The sequence below is a fragment of the Coregonus lavaretus genome, assembly GCF_964263955.1.
Source record: "Coregonus lavaretus genome assembly, chromosome: 24".
NCBI lineage: Eukaryota > Metazoa > Chordata > Actinopteri > Salmoniformes > Salmonidae > Coregonus > Coregonus lavaretus.
The window spans coordinates 2,061,644-2,082,032 of NC_140011.1; the positions used below are offsets into that span (position 1 = coordinate 2,061,644).

The window sequence follows — 20,389 nt, forward strand, 5'->3', positions numbered from 1 at the left end:
TGACATGCCTGAGTAATGGGAACATTTTCATAACTGGACAATTGTTTTATTAAAGAATGGCAACTGCGATCTTTATCTGATAAGGCCCACAGTCTGCTTCTTAAGGAAGTAGATTGGAAGAAATGGGATTGTCTCAATGACACTCAGTATTATGCAAATAATTGATACTGACAATACTGCTGGGAAGCAACGTGTGCTGCTGCTTATTATTCAATGCAACACATTCCATATATTGGATTTGACGGTTTTTCTGACTGATGTGATTTGTGTAAAGGTCAAACCTCCAGGGGCTGTGGTTTAGCAGTGAGGCTAGCTTGGCATGATGGCACAGTGTCATTAATTAATGAATCACTTGGTTAATCCAAGATGGAAGACGTCCACTCAGTTTCAACTGTCAGTCTATTGGTGTCAAGAAATCAAGGTCTTTGCTTAGATTGACTGTAATTTTTTATGCCTAGTGGTCATCAGTTGTGCCTTAGTCGTGATGGAAAAAACAAACGGGTGTACGAATTTGAAACAACCATTTAATTGTGAAATAAATGTGATCTTTTCAACCTGTTGTATCATCCAGCAGTTGACGTATAAAGTGGTGTTTGTTTTTCTGTTAATTCCACACAAAAAAAAGTCCTAGGAGAACGCCAGGTACAGATTTTATATCTAATTCTGACATTGTCAGCGCAGACCATTTCATTACACAGATTTAAAGGGTACATGACTCACCAAGAGGCAAGGCAATAGACACTTGGCTTCTCGCCTCTGGAAACTCAAACCGGCAATGTCTAACTCCTTCTTTTCTGGCCACCTAGAGCCCATTTTCGCTCTCCCATGAGTGTATGTAAAAACGGTCATGGGGCAAAGAATGACGTCACTCCAATGTACCCTTTACATCCTGTGGTTTTTGTAGTTCTTGTCATTGTGTAACTGTGCGCACAGTTAAACTGTACCCCATTGTTCCAGTTTACTAAACTCCCACTAGTCTAGTCTCTTTAGTACCTAATTAACCGGTATCCAGTAGTGGATGTAACATTATTGTACAATGTTCTAACTGGTTGCTAACTCCAATTTTTTTAAACACCATTTTTAATCCAAGTGCATATCCATGCTCTTTTCTTAAATTAGTGACATTGAGCCGCCTCCCATTTTTTATGATTCAGTAATTTAATTTATAACAATGATGTTTGTTGGAATATGTGAAGAAGTAATGCAAGTTATAAATGAACAAGAGCTGTCAGCTATGGTAAGCAGCTCTCCATAGCGACTTGCTGGATCTTCATAGACATGAGTGGCAGATTTGATCTAACCTTTTGGATTCTACCTCTGTTCATGTTCACATGTTATTCCTTAAATTTGGTTATAAACCCATTCAAACCTCTCTACAGTATTTTACAATAAGGACAAAGGTCATATGCTGGCACCCTTTGGTATGGCTGGCCCCCAAAGTGAATTTTTATGAGGGTACTTATAAGGGAGTCCACCTAACGTTTCTCTGACCCTTAGGGTGGCGCCCCAGCTTCAAGTTCTACAACATGTGGGTGTCTCTGGCTGGAGCTGTGCTGTGCTGCGTGGTCATGTTCGTCATCAATTGGTGGGCAGCCCTAATGACCAACGTTATTGTCATGGGCCTCTACATCTACGTGAGCTACAAGAAGCCCGGTGAGTAACTCAGCACCAGGCCAAGTCGGCCATCTTGGATTGCCTCAACATCGACTAGTGTTATTTTGCCAAGATAGGTGATCATTGTGAAACTTGGCTAACGTGGATTATGATTATCTTACTTTACAAATAGTATTACCATATTCTTTCATGAATTAGCCTACCCTTTTAATTTGAAAAAACATAGCAATTTCCCCAAAAGAGCATGTGTTGAATGTCAATCGCTGTGAATTACACCTCACCACTTAGTGTAAATCATTTCCTAGTTATTTTGATTCCACTGAAATATCAACCTTTATGACTAAACCACATTAGCACAATGCACTGAAAGTCCCCTGACGCCCAAGGATGCTTTGAAAACAAAATGTGAATCAGGCCCCACTATTGATATTTCAAGCTTTTTTATTGCTGATGCACACATGTATTTTGGTGTAGTGGTAAGCATTTGCATCACAATTATGTTTTTGTTGCGCACCCTCTGCTGCAGTGCAGCCCAACACGGTTGAAATGTATTTATAGCTAAATGCAGGGTTGTGGAAACTAATGTTAATATGACTACAGCTGAAATGAACCATCTATTCACAATGTGATGCTGTATTAAGGGCGTTACATTTGAATCAAGGAAAGCAGAATGTGGGTTGTCAAAAACAATAGCTCTCTATTTGCAGGGTAGGTAGAACATATGATTTCACAAAAATATTCTGTCAACTTCGCGATTCAGTCTGTTGATTAGCATACGGATTTATACATTATAATTTTTACCTAGTACATTAATAGACTTTCCCTCCAATGTTTCTATGGTGATTTGCCAAAGGGCTGGCTCATTCTCCTGTTAACTTTTCTTAAGCTGCCCACCCACGCAAGGCAGCGTTGACATTAAATGGGGGGCTTTGAAATGTCTAGTGCTGGGAGGGGGCAGCGGGTGAGGGTGTGGATACATGCGGTTACATGTGTTCGACTGTATTAGTGCTCAGGCTCTCTGGCCTGGCTGGGCTGATTTCTATTCTGGAGCAAGCTGGGGACTGGACTGTTGAGATTCCCATAGGGGTCAGATGGCCAATTGGGTCCCACATGGTAGGAAGTTCCCATATGGGACCGCTGGCTCTGGGTAAACACACCTGACCCGCGCTGGAAACCCCAGGGGAGCATCAGACATGAATATAGACATCCACGAGGCACACTTGTATGAACACACACATACACAAATAGCTTCACACACTCAGTTTGACACGCAGCTCTATACACACATTCTCACACATGCAGAGTCACAGCTTCACACACAGCTCTACACACACATGCACAGCATCCCTACGGACTCCCACACTGCATGGAACTTGCTCCAATGGCCTGACTGGCTAATGGCCACCCATACAGGGTCCTGACTCCAGAATGTGACTATGTTTGTCCTGTCTTCCAGATGTGAACTGGGGCTCCTCGACCCAGGCTCTGACATACCACCAGGCCCTGACCCACAGTCTGCACCTCAGCAGTGTTGAGGACCACATCAAGAACTTCAGGTACAGTATAGAACACACACACACACACTCACTTCTTAGACCAAAGGAAAGGTCTGGTCTTTGAAATGCATTCGCCCGTAGAAAGGCTTTATTCTTGACACTCAATAAACCACCTTAGTTTCATCCACCAGCGTCGTCCAGCTGTTAAAGTTTCATTATCCTACTTTTAAATTATTGACTGGGTAAAATGTTCTGTATTCAGGAAATGTCCGTCATTCACATTGTCATAAAGGCTGTTGCCTTGTTAGTTCTAAAAGTATCTGATAGGCAAATTTGATTAACAACTCCTCCACTTAATTACCCTTCGATGTTGCTCGGCAAGTTGTCGCTAACACATGCTCACTGAGGCGTGCAGATCCGGTAAGGCTGCAGCAGGCTCCGACTGCATCTGAGTGGCAGGGGAGGATATTGCTGTTTGTCCAGTCAGGCTACAGCAGAGCCCTCTCTCCGTCTTGGCATGACACATCCCCTTGGAGAGGGTTGTGTAGCTGCACACCTGGGACAACAGTGGCAGACACTTGGCATCCTTCACACTGCCTCGCCTCAGAGGACAAAGGTGTGAGACTAAATTGTCTATTCTCGGAAACCTAGCATCGGTCATCATATAGCAACGGTGGCGAGCATGGGAGTTAGGGTATAGAACCGTGTTTTCTCAAAGACGTGGACACAGCCACAACCACACAAACAAGGGGGCAGACAGACAGACAGACAGACGCACACACATGCATGGCATGGCACGGAGGCTGGCAACTACCCAAGAGCCCGCTAGCTCTCTCGGGGAAGGCAGGGGCCACAACAAGATAAAGCAAGGCTTTCCATTGAACATTTCTGGGGGAGTATATAAATCTGGACTGGAAAGATGGCGGGCTGAATAGTCCATACGTGGGCTCTCGTTCTCTGGTGCGTTGGCAGTCAAGTGGAGTGCCCTCCTCCACTATTTCATGCATGGACCGTAGCAGGGGATGCATCTAACAGTCGAAGCACTGTCTTACAAAAAAACTCTCCAAACACTTCCGACCTACGCCTGCCCGGACTTCCCTACTGCGACGTGGACTTTCGTTCATCGCCACCCGTGACTCCCGCGCCAAGCTCCGCCTAGAGGTGTACGCTTGAAACTAGCGGCCTACTTTGAAACTTGGAATCATTCCATCTAGCTAACTAGATATGTGATGTACTAGTGTTCTAGTGATACAATATCTAATTGATGCTTACCTTGATTTTAATCAAGCGTACTCTCATTCAGGGTCTTGTTCAGAAACACTGATATAGGAAAAGCGCTCCATCAGGTCACCCTCAGAACTAAACCGTTGTGTCAAAGTTGTCCGAGCCACAACACGACAATCTCATGCTCTATTGTTCACCCACTCACACATGGACTGTAAGAGTTGCTATGGATGCTATTCGGATTGCGCAATTCACCCTGGAAGCGTTCCCATGGCAATAAACCGGCAGTGAGAGATTATGGAGCATCTGATATTGTCTTCAGAATTGAAACGTGTTACTCATGCTCTTTTCTCCCCCCCCCTCCTGGCTCTCGTAATCCCATGTGCTTAACATAGCTTTGCTTTGATGTGCGCTACTCCGGAGCTCTCCATCCAAGTCTGTTCTTGTTCCTCACCGAGGAGATTAAAACTTCTTCTCTCAAGGTCATTAGAAGACATTAAGTGAGATGAAGCACTGAGGAGTACTGTGTGCATGTGACCTAGCGGAGAAAGTCAAAAGGGTTAGGCCAGCGGTGGCCGTTGGCCAACCCTCCTGGAGAGCTAGTGGGTGCATGCTTTTGTTTCAGCTCTGCTCTAACCCCCACCTGAATCTACTAAATCAGCTGCTCATTAGAACTTTGATTAGTAGAATCAGGTGTGTTGGAGCAGGGCTGTAACAAATGCCTGCTTATCTAGTAGGTCTCCATGAGGAGGGTTGGCCACCCTTGGGTTAGATCTTGGTGTCCCTAGTATGTGTACCACTTACTATTAGCATGGATGCTAGCTAAATGCTGTTTTCGTATTGACTATGTTTTACCACAGACCCCAGTGCTTGGTGATGACGGGATACCCCAACTCCCGTCCGGCTCTGCTCCACCTGGTCCACGCCTTCACCAAGAACGTGGGCCTGATGATCTGCGGCCATGTGCGCACGGTGAGTAACCAGAGACTTTGCCTACCTGGAGATCATTTTGGCTCATCCCATAACTGTACTATGGCACACAACGGGGCCACTTTGGCTCCATTTCACAATGTTTCACTCTTATCTTATAGCATACACTACACCTTAGATGACTGATCTCAATGCAATGTCATAATTTATTCTAGTAAACTACCAGTGACTAAGTGCTTTATTAACTGAATTGCATTGAATACCATTAGAACCAATTTGCGGGAAACAGAACACAGTGGCTGCCCTATTGTTTTGGACCTTGTTTGTTGTGTTGCTCATATGAATCCCCTGTTTACTTTAAAATCCACAGTTCCCGTTGATTGAGTCATTGCTCCCAATTAGCGATTTTTCACAACTTTTAGCGACTTTTTTCATCTAAATCCCTCACTTGTGGGTTACCAGGGGGCAATAAAATTACCGCTCCATTAAGGCGGTGTGGGACTGGGGAAATGCGCTGTGCCCACAATGTAAAAGGGCACTTTACAGACACTCCCCCGCCAGTAGCAGCAAAAAGTCTCTGGCCTTAATCAAAAGCACATTTGTCTGGATGTGATGAGGCCTCCGCACAGATCCCTCCACAGGTCCTCTGGGCCTACTGTGGAATATAGTGCCCTCCAACAGTGCCCTCTCTCTCCGTGTTTCTCTCGCTCTCCATCTCTCACTCTCTCTTTCTCTCTCATAAACACACACACTCTCTCTATTCTTCAATTAATACTGGCAAAGAAAAGAGTGCTCCAACACCAGCCAACAGTGAAAACATTCCCTCCTAATGGCCGTACATTTTTCTGGCTTAGGGATGCTTTTTACACTAAAGCCCTTCTCTTTAGAAATATGCAAGACCCTTTTAAGAAGTGGCTGTTTGAATTGGGGCTTCTTCCATCTACGTTTGTTAATGAGTTGCTAAATGCTACACTTAGCCTTTAGCGTGACTGTGTTCTTATCTATGTGTGTTGTGTCCACAGGGCTCCAGAAGGCCCAACTTCAAAGAGCTGTCCAACGACCAGACGCGTTACCAGCGCTGGCTGCTGAAAAACGAGACCAAGGCTTTCTACACCCCTGTGTTCGCCGACGACATGAGACAGGGCACCCAGTATCTGTTACAGGTGAGAACAGACACGCTGCAATTGGTGGAAGCGGTGGGATCTGCTGTAATTGTTTTTATAAGTATAACATTTTTGTTCTATATATATTTGAATTCTACTCTTGTTTCCCTAGAAACACAAGCCTTTGGACTTATGCTAAGTTTGAATTATTTTTCCTATAGTTCAAGCACATTCAGTCAAAGTGCATGATAATATATTGAAACCCATGGTAGTGTGGTGTTGAGGTCAACTCCAGTTCAACTCCATGGAATGGTCTAATGACATGGAAAAAATATTTTAATGGTTGAGATTGAATTGACCCCAACGCAGGTGGTGCACTTTGATGTTATGATCGCCGGCCAAACTGACTTTTTCATGCTTGAAAGCGATTGCGTAAGCTTATCTTTGGGAGGTGCAGCACCCTGTGAATTGATCTACAGTAGGGAGTTGAAACTCCTGATAGGGATTTATTTAGTAGTTGCTTTAGGTTGTTCTGACCTGTTCTCCCCCTCTGTTTTACCCAAGGCTGCCGGACTGGGTCGCCTGAGGCCCAACACTCTGGTGATTGGCTACAAGAGCGACTGGAGGGACGGAGAGATGATGAACGTGGAGACCTACATCCACATGATCCAGTGAGTAAGCGGGGGCTTTGCAAGCCACCTCATCAAAAGGCTGTCCACAAAGACACCTGATTTAGAACAGTAATTGTTTTAAAGCACCTGAACATGCGGTGGGTTGTGATGATAACAAGCTTTGACACACAACCAAAGTACTCTATATGGAATAGTACACACACACACATACACACACTACTTTGAACTTATGAAAAGCTCTGTCAACTTTTATTCAGAGTCACAAATCAAATTTTAAACAACAGGTGTAGACTAACAATGAAATGCTTACTTACGGGCCCTTCCCAACAATACAGAGAGAAAGAAAATAGATAAATAATAGAAAAGTTAAACATGTAATAATACACAATGAGTAACGATAACTTGGTTATGAGATTATGACCAATGGATTTAGGTTGAATCAGTTCCTGCAGTATTATAGAATGGGTGAAGTCATGCTTTCACATGGTCTGTTAAGATCCCACCTCAACCAGTAAGGCATTTTACTTTGTCCTTCGAAACTTGGCCTCTTTCATTGTGGCTTGAGTCCTTAGCTAGTTTGTTTGCGTTAGCCTGGTTAAAGTGTGTATACGTGTTTAGTCCGAGTGGAAAAGTACACATTTAATGTAGTGTGTTATACACATACACACAAACACACACAGGCCCTGCTCAGTGTCAAGCGTCTTCCTGTGAAATGCAAACAGAATGCGTTTGTTTGTTTGTGCCTTTCAGCGATGCCTTTGACTTCCAGTATGGTGCCGTGGTCCTCAGACTGAAGGAGGGACTAGACGTGTCCCACATCTCAGAACAAGGTGTACACACACACACACACACACACACACACACACACACACTGAAACACTTTCATACCAAATGACATGATATACTTACCCACACACACATGCTCAAACACTCCCTTGCCAAATGACTAATCTTATCAGCTTGTCTCATATTTGTTTCCTCCAAAAACGTTATTCAGTTATTGAAGCACCAGTATTTTGCCGCGTCATGTTAATTTGTTCAGCGCAACGATTGTGTCTGGGCCAAATTGCAACTACACCTGGAATCGAGAGCATCCAATTATGAGGTGTGGTTGTTACAGTTGGAGAGAGATGAATCAAACAAGTGACTCAAAGGGATTTTTCAGTAGATTAACCTTCCAAAGACAGTCCAGCTGCAGATTAAAGACGTTAGGCTCTTTGATTTGTTCTTACGCAGTCACTCCCTGTTAACCTTCTTATTCATCTTCACTTAAAGGTTAACATTTTCTATCTCTGTTTAGTTTTGGATTTGAAACCCATTTGTTCTACATAATAAGGAAGATAATGTCTTGGTTGATACATAGACGTGTTACTCACATACCATTCGTTCACCAATAAGTCTTAGTCAATGCATGTAGATAATAACTGCATTCAAATAAAATAAAACTCAAGTTTTTGCTTGTCTGTGGGAAGCAACTGCATCGATTTTTACAGAGCCATACATGACTGCTTGTACTTTCTAGTTGAATTCATCTTCCTTAGTCCAGTCACTTGACCTGGCTTGTACCATGGCCAATAGTTGGCGTCGACTCTGCTTGTCCACCTAAATTCACCTAAATTGGCCCAAATGGTTCAGCCACCATTTTAGAACACTGTTTGCCTTTTACCCATCAACTAACCCCATCATCAAGATTATTTCCTACATTTTAAGAGTTACCGTTCACATCTGTGTTTAGTGGACACACAAATTACTCTTGTTTAAGTTGTATTCCACTTACAAAGCCCATGCTATTTTCCAGGTAATTGGTTTTTGACGTTTCTAGATGTTATTTTTGCACTAGGCTAATAGTTCAGCATCACGGATAATTTGTTAACAGAACGTCCGGTAAACATGGTTTTCAGTTGGCTAATGGTTTCGCTTTGTCATTTCACAGATGACCTGCTGTCATCGCTGGAGAAGACGTCAGGGATGAAGGACTTGGTTGTGTCCATCGACATGAAGGACTCTGACGGAGACTCGTCCAAGCCTTCGTCCAAGGCCACCAGTGTCCAGAACAGCCCAGCCATCCAGAAAGGTCAGGCGTCATTCTAAAGTAACCCACACATAAACAGTGAGTGCCTTTTTACTTAGCTTTCACACCAGTGGTTGTGTGCACATACCTGATTCGGCTAATCGAAGTCCTGCTAGCTGTGCAGGACGAAAACACTCTGTCGCTCTGCAAGAGCAGGAGGGTTGGTCACCTTATTTTTAATAACTTCACATTGAGATATGGAACATTAGGCGTTTGTGAAGACATTCAATGGTTTGATACTGTACCAAAGTTATGAAATCACAATGTGAATGTGCTGTTTTGGCTCTTGAGAAAGAGGAAGGGGTTTATGGGTCAGGATGTAAGAATTCTGAAAGCAGTTTACCGCCACTTGCTGATCCCCCTCTAGATCTCTCAAAGGCCTCCCTTATGCTCCTCCTGCCAGCCACTCACTAGGCTACACTGAGTAAGCTGCTCTACGCCGAGAGGAAGTGGCCTCTGACCCTGTGACCCCCAGCCTTCCCACTGGGCCCAGTTTGTTAGTCTCCACAGCCCACAGATGGCTTTACTACAGAGTGTGTGTCCTTGTTTGTTTACACACACACACACACATGTGCATGTACACAAACATACACAAAAATATCTCATGCATGTATACTCATGTGCGCACACACACACACACACACACAGATGGCTTCAAGTTTTTGTCTGTGTCTGCTGCCTCCTTAAACTGTGGACAAACAAACAGGGAAACTGTTCCCACAGTGTTTTACGGACAGGCTGGGAAATTCAGTTGATTCCCGACCCGGAATTCTATTTACGCCACACACGTCATGTTTAATTGTTTCCTCCCGTAGGGAGTCCCATGACCCTGTGGATAGGGCTGGCGATATAGCCTAAAAATCATATACTTTTTTTTTTCAAACATATGGACGATTCACACCCATTGACTTTTTCCACATTTTGTTACATTACAGCCTTATTCTAAAATGGATGAAAGATATTGTTTTCTCATCAATATACACACAATACCCAATAATGACGAAGCGAAAACAAGTTTTTCGATATTTCTGCAAATGTGTATATATACAGTGGGGAGAACAAGTATTTGATACACTGCCGATCTTGCAGGTTTTCCTACTTACAAAGCATGTAGAGGTCTGTAATTTTTATCATAGGTACACTTCAAAAATCCTGAAAATGACATTGTATGATTTTTAAGTAATTAATTTGCATTTTATTGCATGACATAATTATTTGATCACCTACCAACCAGTAAGAATTCCGGCTCTCACAGACCTGTTAGTTTTTTTAAAGAAGCCCTCCTGTTCTCCACTCATTACCTGTACTAACTGCACCTGTTTGAACTCGTTACCTGTATAAAAGACACCTGTCCACACACTCAATCAAACAGACTCCAACCTCTCCACAATGGCCAAGACCAGAGAGCTGTGTAAGGACATCAGGGATAAAATTATAGACCTGCACAATGCTGGGATGGGTTACAGGACAATAGGCAAGCAGCTTGGTGAGAAGGCAGCAACTATTGCCTCAATTATTAGAAAATGGAAGAAGTTCAAGATGACGGTCAATCACCCTCGGTCTGGGGCTCCATGCAAGATCTCACCTCGTGGGGCATCAATGATCATGAGGAAGGTGAGGGATCAGCCCAGAACTACACGGCAGGACCTGGTCAATGACCTGAAGAGAGCTGGGATCACAGTCTCAAAGAAAACCATTAGTAACACACTACGCCATCATGGATTAAAATCCTGCAGCGCACGCAAGGTCCCCCTGCTCAAGCCAGCGCATGTCCAGGCCCGTCTGAAGTTTGCCAATGACCATCTGGATGATCCAGAGGAGGAATGGGAGAAGGTCATGTGGTCTGATGAGACAAAAATAGAGCTTTTTGGTCTAAACTCCACTCGCCGTGTTTGGAGGAAGAAGGATGAGTACAACCCCAAGAACACCATCCCAACCGTGAAGCATGGAGGTGGAAACATCATTCTTTGGGGATACTTTTCTGCAAAGGGGACAGGACGACTGCACCGTATTGAGTGGAGGATGGATGGGGCCATGTATCGCGAGATCTTGGCCAACAACCTCCTTCCCTCAGTAAGAGCATTGAAGATGGGTCGTGGCTGGGTCTTCCAGCATGACAATGACCCGAAACACACAGCCAGGGCGACTAAGGAGTGGCTCCGTAAGAAGCATCTCAAGGTCCTGGAGTGGCTTAGCCAGTCTCCAGACCTGAACCCAATAGAAAATCTTTGGAGGGGGCTGAAAGTCCTTATTGCCCAGCGACAGCCCCGAAACCTGAAGGATCTGGAGAAGGTCTGTATGGAGGAGCGGGCCAAAATCCCTGCTGCAGTGTGTGCAAACCTGGTCAAGACCTACAGGAAACGTATGATCTCTGTAATTTCAAACAAAGGTTTCTGTACCAAATATTAAGTTCTGCTTTTCTGATGTATCAAATACTTATGTCATGCAATAAAATGCAAATTCATTACTTAAAAATCATACAATGTGATTTTCTGGATTTTTGTTTTAGATTCCGTCTCTCTCAGTTGAAGTGTACCTATGATAAAAATTACAGACCTCTACATGCTTTGTAAGTAGGAACACCTGCAAAATCGGCAGTGTATCAAATGCTTGTTCTCCCCACTGTGTGTGTGTGTGTGTGTGTATGTATGTATGTATGTATATATGTATATATATATATATATATATATATATATATATATGTATGTGTGTGTGTGTGTGTGTGTATATATATATATATAAAAATATACCTTATTTACATAAGTATTCAGACCCTTTGCTATGACACTTGAAATTGAGATCAGGTGCATCCTGTTTCCATTGATCATCCTTAAGATGTTTCTACAACTTGATTGGAGTCCATCTGGGGTAAATTAAATTGATTGGACATGATTTGGAAAGGCACACACTGGTCTATGTAAGGCCCCACAGTTGACAGTGCATGTCAGAGCAAAAACCAAGCCATGAGGTCGAAAGAATTCTCTGTAGAGATCGGAGACAGGATTGTGTCGAGGCACAGATCTGGGGAAGGGTACCACAACATTTCTGCAGCATTGAAGGTCTCCAAGAACACAGTGGCCTCCATCATTCTTAAATTGAAGAAAGTTTGGAACCAACAAGACTCTTCCTAGAGCAGGCCTCCCAGCCAAACTGAGCAATCGGGGGAGAAGGGCTTTGGTCAGGGAGGTGCCAAGAAGCCGATGGTCACACTGTTAGAGCTCCAGAGTTCCTCTGTGGAGATGGGAGAACCTTCCAGAAGGACAACCATCTCTGCAGCACTCCACCAATCAGGCTTTATGGTAGAGTGGCCAGACGGAAGCCACTCCTCAGTAAAAGGCACATGACAGCCCGCTTGGAGTTTGCCAAAAGGCATCTAAAGACACTCAGACCATTAGAAACAAGATTCTCTGGTCTGATGAAACCAAGATTTAACTCTTTGGCCTGTATGCCAAGCGTCACATCTGGAGGAAAGCTGGCACCATCCCTATGGTGAAGCATGGTGGTGGCAGCATCATGCTGTGGGGATGTCTTTCAGCGGCAAGGACTGGGAGACTAGTCAGGATCATGGGAAAGCTGAACGGAGAAAAGTACAGAGATCCTTGATGAAAACCTGCTCCAGAGGGCTCAGTACCTCAGACTGGGGCGAAGGTTCACCTTCCAACAGGACAATGACCCTAAGCACACAGCCAAGACAATGCAGGAGTGGCTTCGGAACAAGTCTCTTAATGTCCTTGAGTGGCCCAGCCAGAACCCGATCCAACATCTCTGGAGAGACCTGAAAATAGCTGTGCAGCGACGCTCCCCATCCAAACTGACAGAGCTTGAGAGGATCTGCAGAGAAGAATGGAAGTTTTTCACAACATTATTCTCCATCTTCTCACACTCGACCAGAAAACCTCTCCAAAATACTTCAGAATTAAGTGATTTAGGCCAAGGCGTTGTATGTTTTTTAACTCCTTAAGGTTGACATCTGCGCCCCTGCAGAAATGTAATTAGTATAATAAAAATATCTGCATAAAAATCTGTCAGTTTAAGCTAGAGAGATCTGTTTTTTTGCATCGGATGCATCTCAATCCACCGCATCCGCCTATGTCGCATTTACGAATCTGCGGTGAAAAGTTACAGAGCTAGAGCAGTGTGTCAGACTATGAGATCCCGAAAATCAGTCTTCTCACAAAATCGTCTGTAGCGTCCTAACGGTTTGGCCTACAAAACTATTATGACCCCTCTATGGAAAGATGAGACTCTCACGAACACGATGGTGTTCTCCGTTTTGCTCTACGACCCCTCATGGGTCTCGTCTGAAGTCGGTACAGCCGATCTGCCAACTTCTGTCTGTAGCATCCGAACAGTTTGGGCTACACACTAATGTGATCCCCACTAATGTGACCCCCTCACGAACATGCACGTCGGTTGTTTTGCTCTAGGACGCCCACAAGCCTCACAAGACTTGTTGAAAGGTCACCCGGCACCAGTTGAAAAAATTAATGGAAGGACATATGGAGACAGAAAAATAATATCCTGATCTTTCTTATAGGACAGACACTAGAGAACAAACTTATTTGGATTTCTTGGGGACTATCTGTTGTTCTATGTAGTGCATCTGTTATTCAATGTGTTTGTATGGGCTAATAGCAGGAAGGCCAAAATGTGTTTTTTTTATCAAATAATTTTGGGTATATTTTTGTATATTTCAAATTCTAAATCAAATAGCTAAATGATCCTTGGGATGACCTTCTTAAAACAATTGCATATACACTACCGTTCAAAAGTTTGGGGTCACTTAGAAATGTTTTTGTCCATTAAAATAACATAAAATTGATCAGAAATTGTTGAGTATCTGGAGCATCAGCAATTGTGGGTTTGATTACAGGCTCAAAATGGCCAGAAACAAATAAACTTCTTCTGAAAGTCGTCAATCTATTCTGGTTCTGAGTAATTGCCAAGAAACTGAAGATCTCGTACAACGCTGTGTACTACTCCCTTCACAGAACAGCGCAAACTGGCTCTAACCAGAATAGAAAGAGGAGTGGGAGGCCCCGGTGCACAACTGAGCAAGAAGACAAATACATTAGTGTCTAGTTTGAGAAACAGATGCCTCACAGGTCCTCAACTGGCAGCTTCATTAAATAGTACCTGCAAAACACCAGTCTCAACGTCAACAGTGAAGAGGTGACTCCGGGATGCTGACCTTCTAGGCAGAGATGCAAAGAAAAAGCCGTATCTCAGACTGGCCAATAAAAAGAAAAGATTAAGATGGGCAAAAGAACACAGACACTGGACAGTTGAAGATTGGAAAAAAGTGTTATGGACAGATGAATCGAAGTTTGAGGAAGAAGAACATTTGTGAGACGCAGACCAAATGAAAAGATGCTGGAGGAGTGCTTGATGCCATCTGTCAAGGATGGTGGAGGCAATGTGATGGTCTGGGGGTGCTTTGGTGGTGGTAAAGTGGGAGATTTGTACAGGGTAAAAGGGATCTTGAAGAAGGAAGGCTATCACTCCATTTTGCAATGCCATGCCATACCCTGTGGACGGTGCTTGATTGGATCCAATTTCCTCCTACAACAGGACAATGACCCAAAGCACAGCTCCAAACTATGCAATAACTATTTAGGGAAGAAGCAGTCAGCTGGTATTCTGTCTAAAATGGAGTGGCCAGCACAGTTACCGGATCTCAACCCTATTGAGCTGTTGTGGGAACAGCTTGACCGTATGGTACGTAAGAGGTGCCGATCAAGCCAATTCAACTTGTGGGAGGTGCTTCAGGAAGTATGAGGTGAAATCTCTTCAGATTACCTCAACAAATGGACAACTAGAATGCCAAAGGTCTGCAAGGCTGTAATTGCTGCACATTGAGGATTCTTTGACGAAAGCAAAGTTTGAGGGACACAATTATTATTTCAATTAAAAATAAATATTTTTTAACCTTGCCAATGACTACATTTCCTATTCATTCTGCTATAATTCCTATTCAAACTCATTTCATGTATGTTTTCATGGAAAACAAGGACATTTCTAAGTGACCCCAAACCTTGGAACGGTAGTGTAGCTTAGTAGAACCCCCCTCCCCTGGCTTAGACAGAGCTTAGAATCTTATGGGTTAAACTGTGAAGTTGTCGTGAAGCAGTGTTTTGCAGCCAATTATTTTGGTCTCTGTGAAGACTAAAGGGTGTGTCCTGGCTATAAACACTGGTTTCACTAGCTAATGGCATGTCCCAAGAAATGTACAAAGTGCCCGTCCACAACTAAGCCAGTAGTGGAGTTTTCCGATTACACGATTTCTAACCATTGCCGGGGTTCACAATTCCTTTCCTGAGGGACCCCAAGTGTGTGTGCTTGTGTGTTACCACTGATTACTTTTCCATTGGAGCCCATTCCATCTTGTTTGGCGCAGGGATAAATGACATAGCGGCTCCCTAACACACGCACCCCCCACCCCCCAGAACAGACCCCTCATTGTAGCGGTGTTATTGACGCATGTTTCCAATCATGGCGGCAACAGCATAAACATTAACTTCTCCATTCTCTCTCTCGCTCTCTTTTTCTTCTTTATCTCCCTCCATCTTTTTTTTTTTTTTTACATTATCCAGATGACGATGACGAATGCAAAGCCGCAACGAAGCCCCTGTTGAAAAAAGGCAGGCAGTCCGCCTTTGAGTTACCTTACTTTTCCTTTTCTCTCCTTCTATTACTTTCACTCACTCGCACACATACTCATTCTTTCTCTCGGTCATATAACCGTATTAAAAAAAAAAAAGTATCTTGCTCTCACTCTGTCATGAGCTTTCGAAAAGCCGTCGAACCTGGTTGAGTTTGGTTTTCTGTTTCTATTGCTCTCACCGTCATGCACACACTGTCTCTCACTCTTTGTTACTCTGTCTTTCTCTGTCATCTAGTAGTCTTAACTGCCTTGCTAGCTGCCTGGCTCTGGGAATAACTGTGTACGTTTTTCCTCCTTTCCTCTTTCCGCTCCTAACTCACTCTGGCTTCCTGTAGCTCTAACGCAGTCTCTGAAGCACCGTTGCGTGTGTGTGTGCTCTGATGTTGTATTTTCTTTTACATCCTTTCTTTCCTGGACTTCCTCAGTCTTAAGTGTCTGTTTCTTCTCTCAACAGAGATGACACTGTCTTCAGTACTTTGTCACTGTCTCTGTCTGTTCCTTTCTAGCAGGCTGCTCTTTGGATTTGTCCCTCTTCTCTTTCTTCCTCTCCGTCTATGTCTCGCTCTCCTGTTGTAATAGTCATATGCTTTTCAGGTACAGCTGTTTGATATCCATTCTGTCACCTTAGCCAAGTCACAGACATTCACTAAGACAGACCGAGTAGAGAAGGGAATGTTACAATAAAGACACTCACTGACTGCACACAGTTTACATTCCACTGAGCCCACTTCAGAGATGGTTTCCATTGTACCGTGACTGTTAGATAAAAACCCCACTTCCTTGGATTTCTATCACACACTCAAAGTAAGTCACACACACAGCCTGGTGCCAGATCTGTTTAGGCTGTCTTGCTAATGACCACAGTGCTTATCTAGGATCAGGTCCGTATAATCTTATTCATTATGATCTGAAAGACAAAACGGATCCTAGACACTTTATGAATGTGTGCCCAGTCTTAGTCACACATAGTGAGGAATTTCTAGCTAAGTCGTCTCCCTCATTGAGGATGCAACTTCCTGTCCTGTCTTGATCTTAGTGTCTGACATAGCACTTTTTTGGCCACACAGACAAGAGCCCCCAGAGGTTGAACGTGGCAGACCAGAGGCTGCTGGACGCCAGTCAGCTGTTCAAGAGGAAACAGGGCAAGGGCACCGTGGACGTGTGGTGGCTCTTTGACGATGGCGGTGAGTTTGGCCCTCCAGACCACCAGGGGGTGATTTGTGGTTACTTTTTGCCTATTGGTTGCTGTTACAGAGCAGCTTGGTTGTAGTATGAAGATTTACAAACACTGTATTGAGTATAGAATTCAGGACAGTCAATTCAGGAAGAGGTCAGGATGACTGAGCAGTCTAAAGCGTGCTGCGCTCACAATTAGAATTGGTTGAGAATATCACTTCTGTTACTGGTTGTGAATATCACCGGTGAGTAACATATGTAACAAGAGTAACATGCCACTGAGCAATTTGAAAAACATACATTGGACAAGTAACATTGCACCAACATGAGTGGAGTAGGCACAGCAGCCATGTTGACACTTTGAAAACATTTAAAGAGACCTTAGTGTGCGACCATAACTCTGCACATCAGTAAGAAGAGACTGGTATTGCTGCATTGCACCAAAGGCAGATGGTGACTGACTGTGTCTCTGTATTGTGACTGTGCCAGGCCTTACCCTGCTCATCCCCTACCTGCTCACCAACAAGAAGAAGTGGAAGGACTGCAAGATCCGCGTCTTCATCGGAGGCAAGATCAACAGGATCGACCACGACCGCAGAGCGTGAGTCACCTTCTATTCACTACAGATCTTTATTGCTGTTCTATTCACTGTAGATCTATACTGCCAATGGGAATGTATTGAAAGTACACTACATGACCACAAGTATGTGGACACCTGCTCGTCGAACATCTCATTCCAAAATCATGGGCATTAATATGGAGTTGGTCCCCCCTTTGCTGCCTCCACTCTTCTGGGAGGCTTTCCACTAGATTTTGGAACATTGCTGCAGGGACTTGCTTCCATTCAGCCACAAGAGCATTAGTGAGGTCGGGCACCGATGTTAGGCGATTAGGCCTGGCTCGCAGTCGGCGTTCCAATTCATCCCCACATCGTCTGATGTGGTTACGACGTTAACCACGAAGATTCCATCCATCTGCTAGCCCCGGCCCGCTAGCACACGCTAGCCGTGGCCTCTTACTCACTAGTTTACCACCGGACCTTATGATAACTCAGCTATACAGCTGATGTCTGCTGGACTGTTCCTTTTTACGGTACTACATCCTGTTTATGTTTAGCCTCAGCCCAAACATGGTTAGTTTATTGTTGTTTCGGTTATTTCTAATTTTACTATATCACTGTAGACCCCCCAGCCTAGCTAAACCTGCCTTAGATAGCTCCTTTGCCCCTCCCCCTATACACGCGGAGACCGACTCAATTGATGCCTCCAGCGATGCTATCTCTTTCATTGTTACCCAACGCTTAGGTTTACCTCCACTTTACTCATATCCTTCCATATCCTTGTCTGTACATAATGCCCTGAATCTTTTCTATAACACCCAGAAATCTGCCCCATTTATTCTATGTACCCAACGCACTAGAAGACCAGTTCTTAAAGCCTTTAGCCGTATCCTTATTCTAGTCCTCCTCTGTTCCTCTGGGGCCTCATGTACAAAGACTTGCGTTGAATTCATACTAAAACATTGCGTACGGACAAAGCCATAAATGTGCGTACGCACCAAAAAAATATGATGTATGAATCTCTGCGTACGCAGCATTCCACATACATTCTCTTTGTACATCCCAATCAACGCGAAATTGAGCGCACATGCACGAGCACCACACCACACCCTGTCTCCTCCCTCAATTAAATCAATTTAAATATGGTAATTAGTCCAATTTGGCAAAAGAAACCTGCAAGAACATGGCTAAAGCAAGCAAGAAACGAAATTTCACTGAAAACGAATTAGAGGTGCTACTATCAGAGGTAGAAACAAGAAAAAATGTTTTATTTGGAAATCTGTCCTCTGGAATTAATAACAAAAGAAAGAAAAAAGAGTGGGCGAGTTTGTCTGATGCCGTCAACGCGGTGGGATCTGAGAGTCGCACCGTAAATGAACTGAAGAAGAAATGGTCAGACATAAAGGTGGAAGTTAAGCGGAGAACTGCTGCGCACCGACAAAGTGTGGGCAGAACAGGCGGTGGTACAGGGACCGATGAACTTGCACCCTTTGATCAGAGAGTTGCCTCTATTGTAGGAGACACGTTAATCTCTGGAATCGTATCCGCTGATGTAGGAGACTCAGATATACTACAGGACTGCCAGCAAGGTGACTCAGATTTATTTCCTTAACTTTGATATACATAGCCAGCCACCGTTTAATTTTAAAATGCATGCAATATAGCAAAAGGTACACCAGAGATTTCACGTATCCACTGCTTTTATTGCAAATGCGTGTACCCATTAATAAGGAACAGACTCAAATTACTGTTAAGATGTGCCTGTGTTTAATTGGACTTAGGAACCGCAGGAACGTCCACTGGCACGCACTCAGAGTCCGCACCACCTGAGCAGCCAGAGCCCATTCAGTCCAGCGTCTCCCGTGTCTCTAATGTTCCCCCCAGTGCTGAAGCCCGTCCATCTGGCCATGTCTTGACGCATGCTGTTCTGGAGTCACAACAACAAATTGTTAGGGCCATTGAAGAAATGAACAGTCACCTTAAAAATGTCACTGACGCACTCACAGAAATAAGCCATTCATTAAAAGAATTGGTCAAAAAATGAACTTTGTGTCTGAGTACCATTTATATTGTCGTAATTACACGTTGACGGGCCTGAATGGCTTGTTGATTGTGCTGCACATATACTGGTCCTGGGTCAGGGTCATCTGGCGGTGCCCCCACCTCACCAAGGGGTATGCCATGCCTGTGCGCGACATTGTGCAGCACTCCACAGGCCAGTATGATGCGGCAAACCTTGTCAGGGCGGTATAACAGCATCCCCCCGGTCCTGTCAAGGCAGCGCCACCGACATTTCAGCTGCCCAATCGCCCGCTCCACAACTGACCGAGTGCGGGAATGGGCATCATTGTATCTGCGCTCTCGGTCAGTTTGTGGGTTGGTGAGGGGGGTTAACAGCCACGTCTTTAGTGGATAACCACTGTCTCCTGATGGGCAGTAATAATAATTACAGACACAAACATTTTACTTTTAGATAGAACCATACATTTAAATGCATAACTTACCAAGTAGCCACCCATCGCGCACCCTGCCAGCTTGGAGTCTCATCCCAACCATGCTGTTTGTAAGGATATATGAATCATGGGTTGACCCAGGCCACCTTGCCACAATATTTGTTAGGCGCATTTGTGCATCACATATAATCTGCACATTTATTGAATGGAAATGTTTCCGATTCACATATGCAAATTCGTCTTCAGATGGCGCCTTTATAGCAATATGTGTGCAGTCGATCGCTCCGATTACATTAGGAAAACCGGCTATCGCTGCAAATTGCGCTTTGATGTTTGGCTGGTCACCTGCATCGTATGGGAACGTTATATACCTGGTAGACAAGCGGATGATGCCGTCCCATACAGGTGGCATTGCACGGCTCAAACACGACTGGCTTATTCCTGAGCGGTCTGCCAGTTCTCTTTGG

The 20,389-nt window shown here is 44.2% G+C and overlaps 1 protein-coding gene across 2 annotated transcripts in view; it reads left to right on the plus strand.

Moving 5' to 3' along the window:
• LOC311100027 (solute carrier family 12 member 2-like) overlaps positions 1-20,389 on the plus strand; it is a gene marked incomplete at both ends in the record, with an annotated part of 123,767 nt that overhangs the window by 83,639 nt on the left and 19,739 nt on the right. The window contains 10 exons of one of the 2 annotated variants that reach the window (XM_084140757.1): positions 1,498-1,653; positions 3,071-3,170; positions 5,195-5,306; positions 6,287-6,427; positions 6,932-7,038; positions 7,750-7,829; positions 8,933-9,073; positions 15,664-15,711; positions 16,802-16,918; positions 17,400-17,511. In XM_084140757.1, the coding sequence (XP_083996883.1) occupies positions 1,498-1,653; positions 3,071-3,170; positions 5,195-5,306; positions 6,287-6,427; positions 6,932-7,038; positions 7,750-7,829; positions 8,933-9,073; positions 15,664-15,711; positions 16,802-16,918; positions 17,400-17,511 (1,114 nt within the window). The remainder of the gene's footprint in view (positions 1-1,497; positions 1,654-3,070; positions 3,171-5,194; positions 5,307-6,286; positions 6,428-6,931; positions 7,039-7,749; positions 7,830-8,932; positions 9,074-15,663; positions 15,712-16,801; positions 16,919-17,399; positions 17,512-20,389) is intronic. The other variant, XM_084140758.1, reaches the window with a different exon arrangement.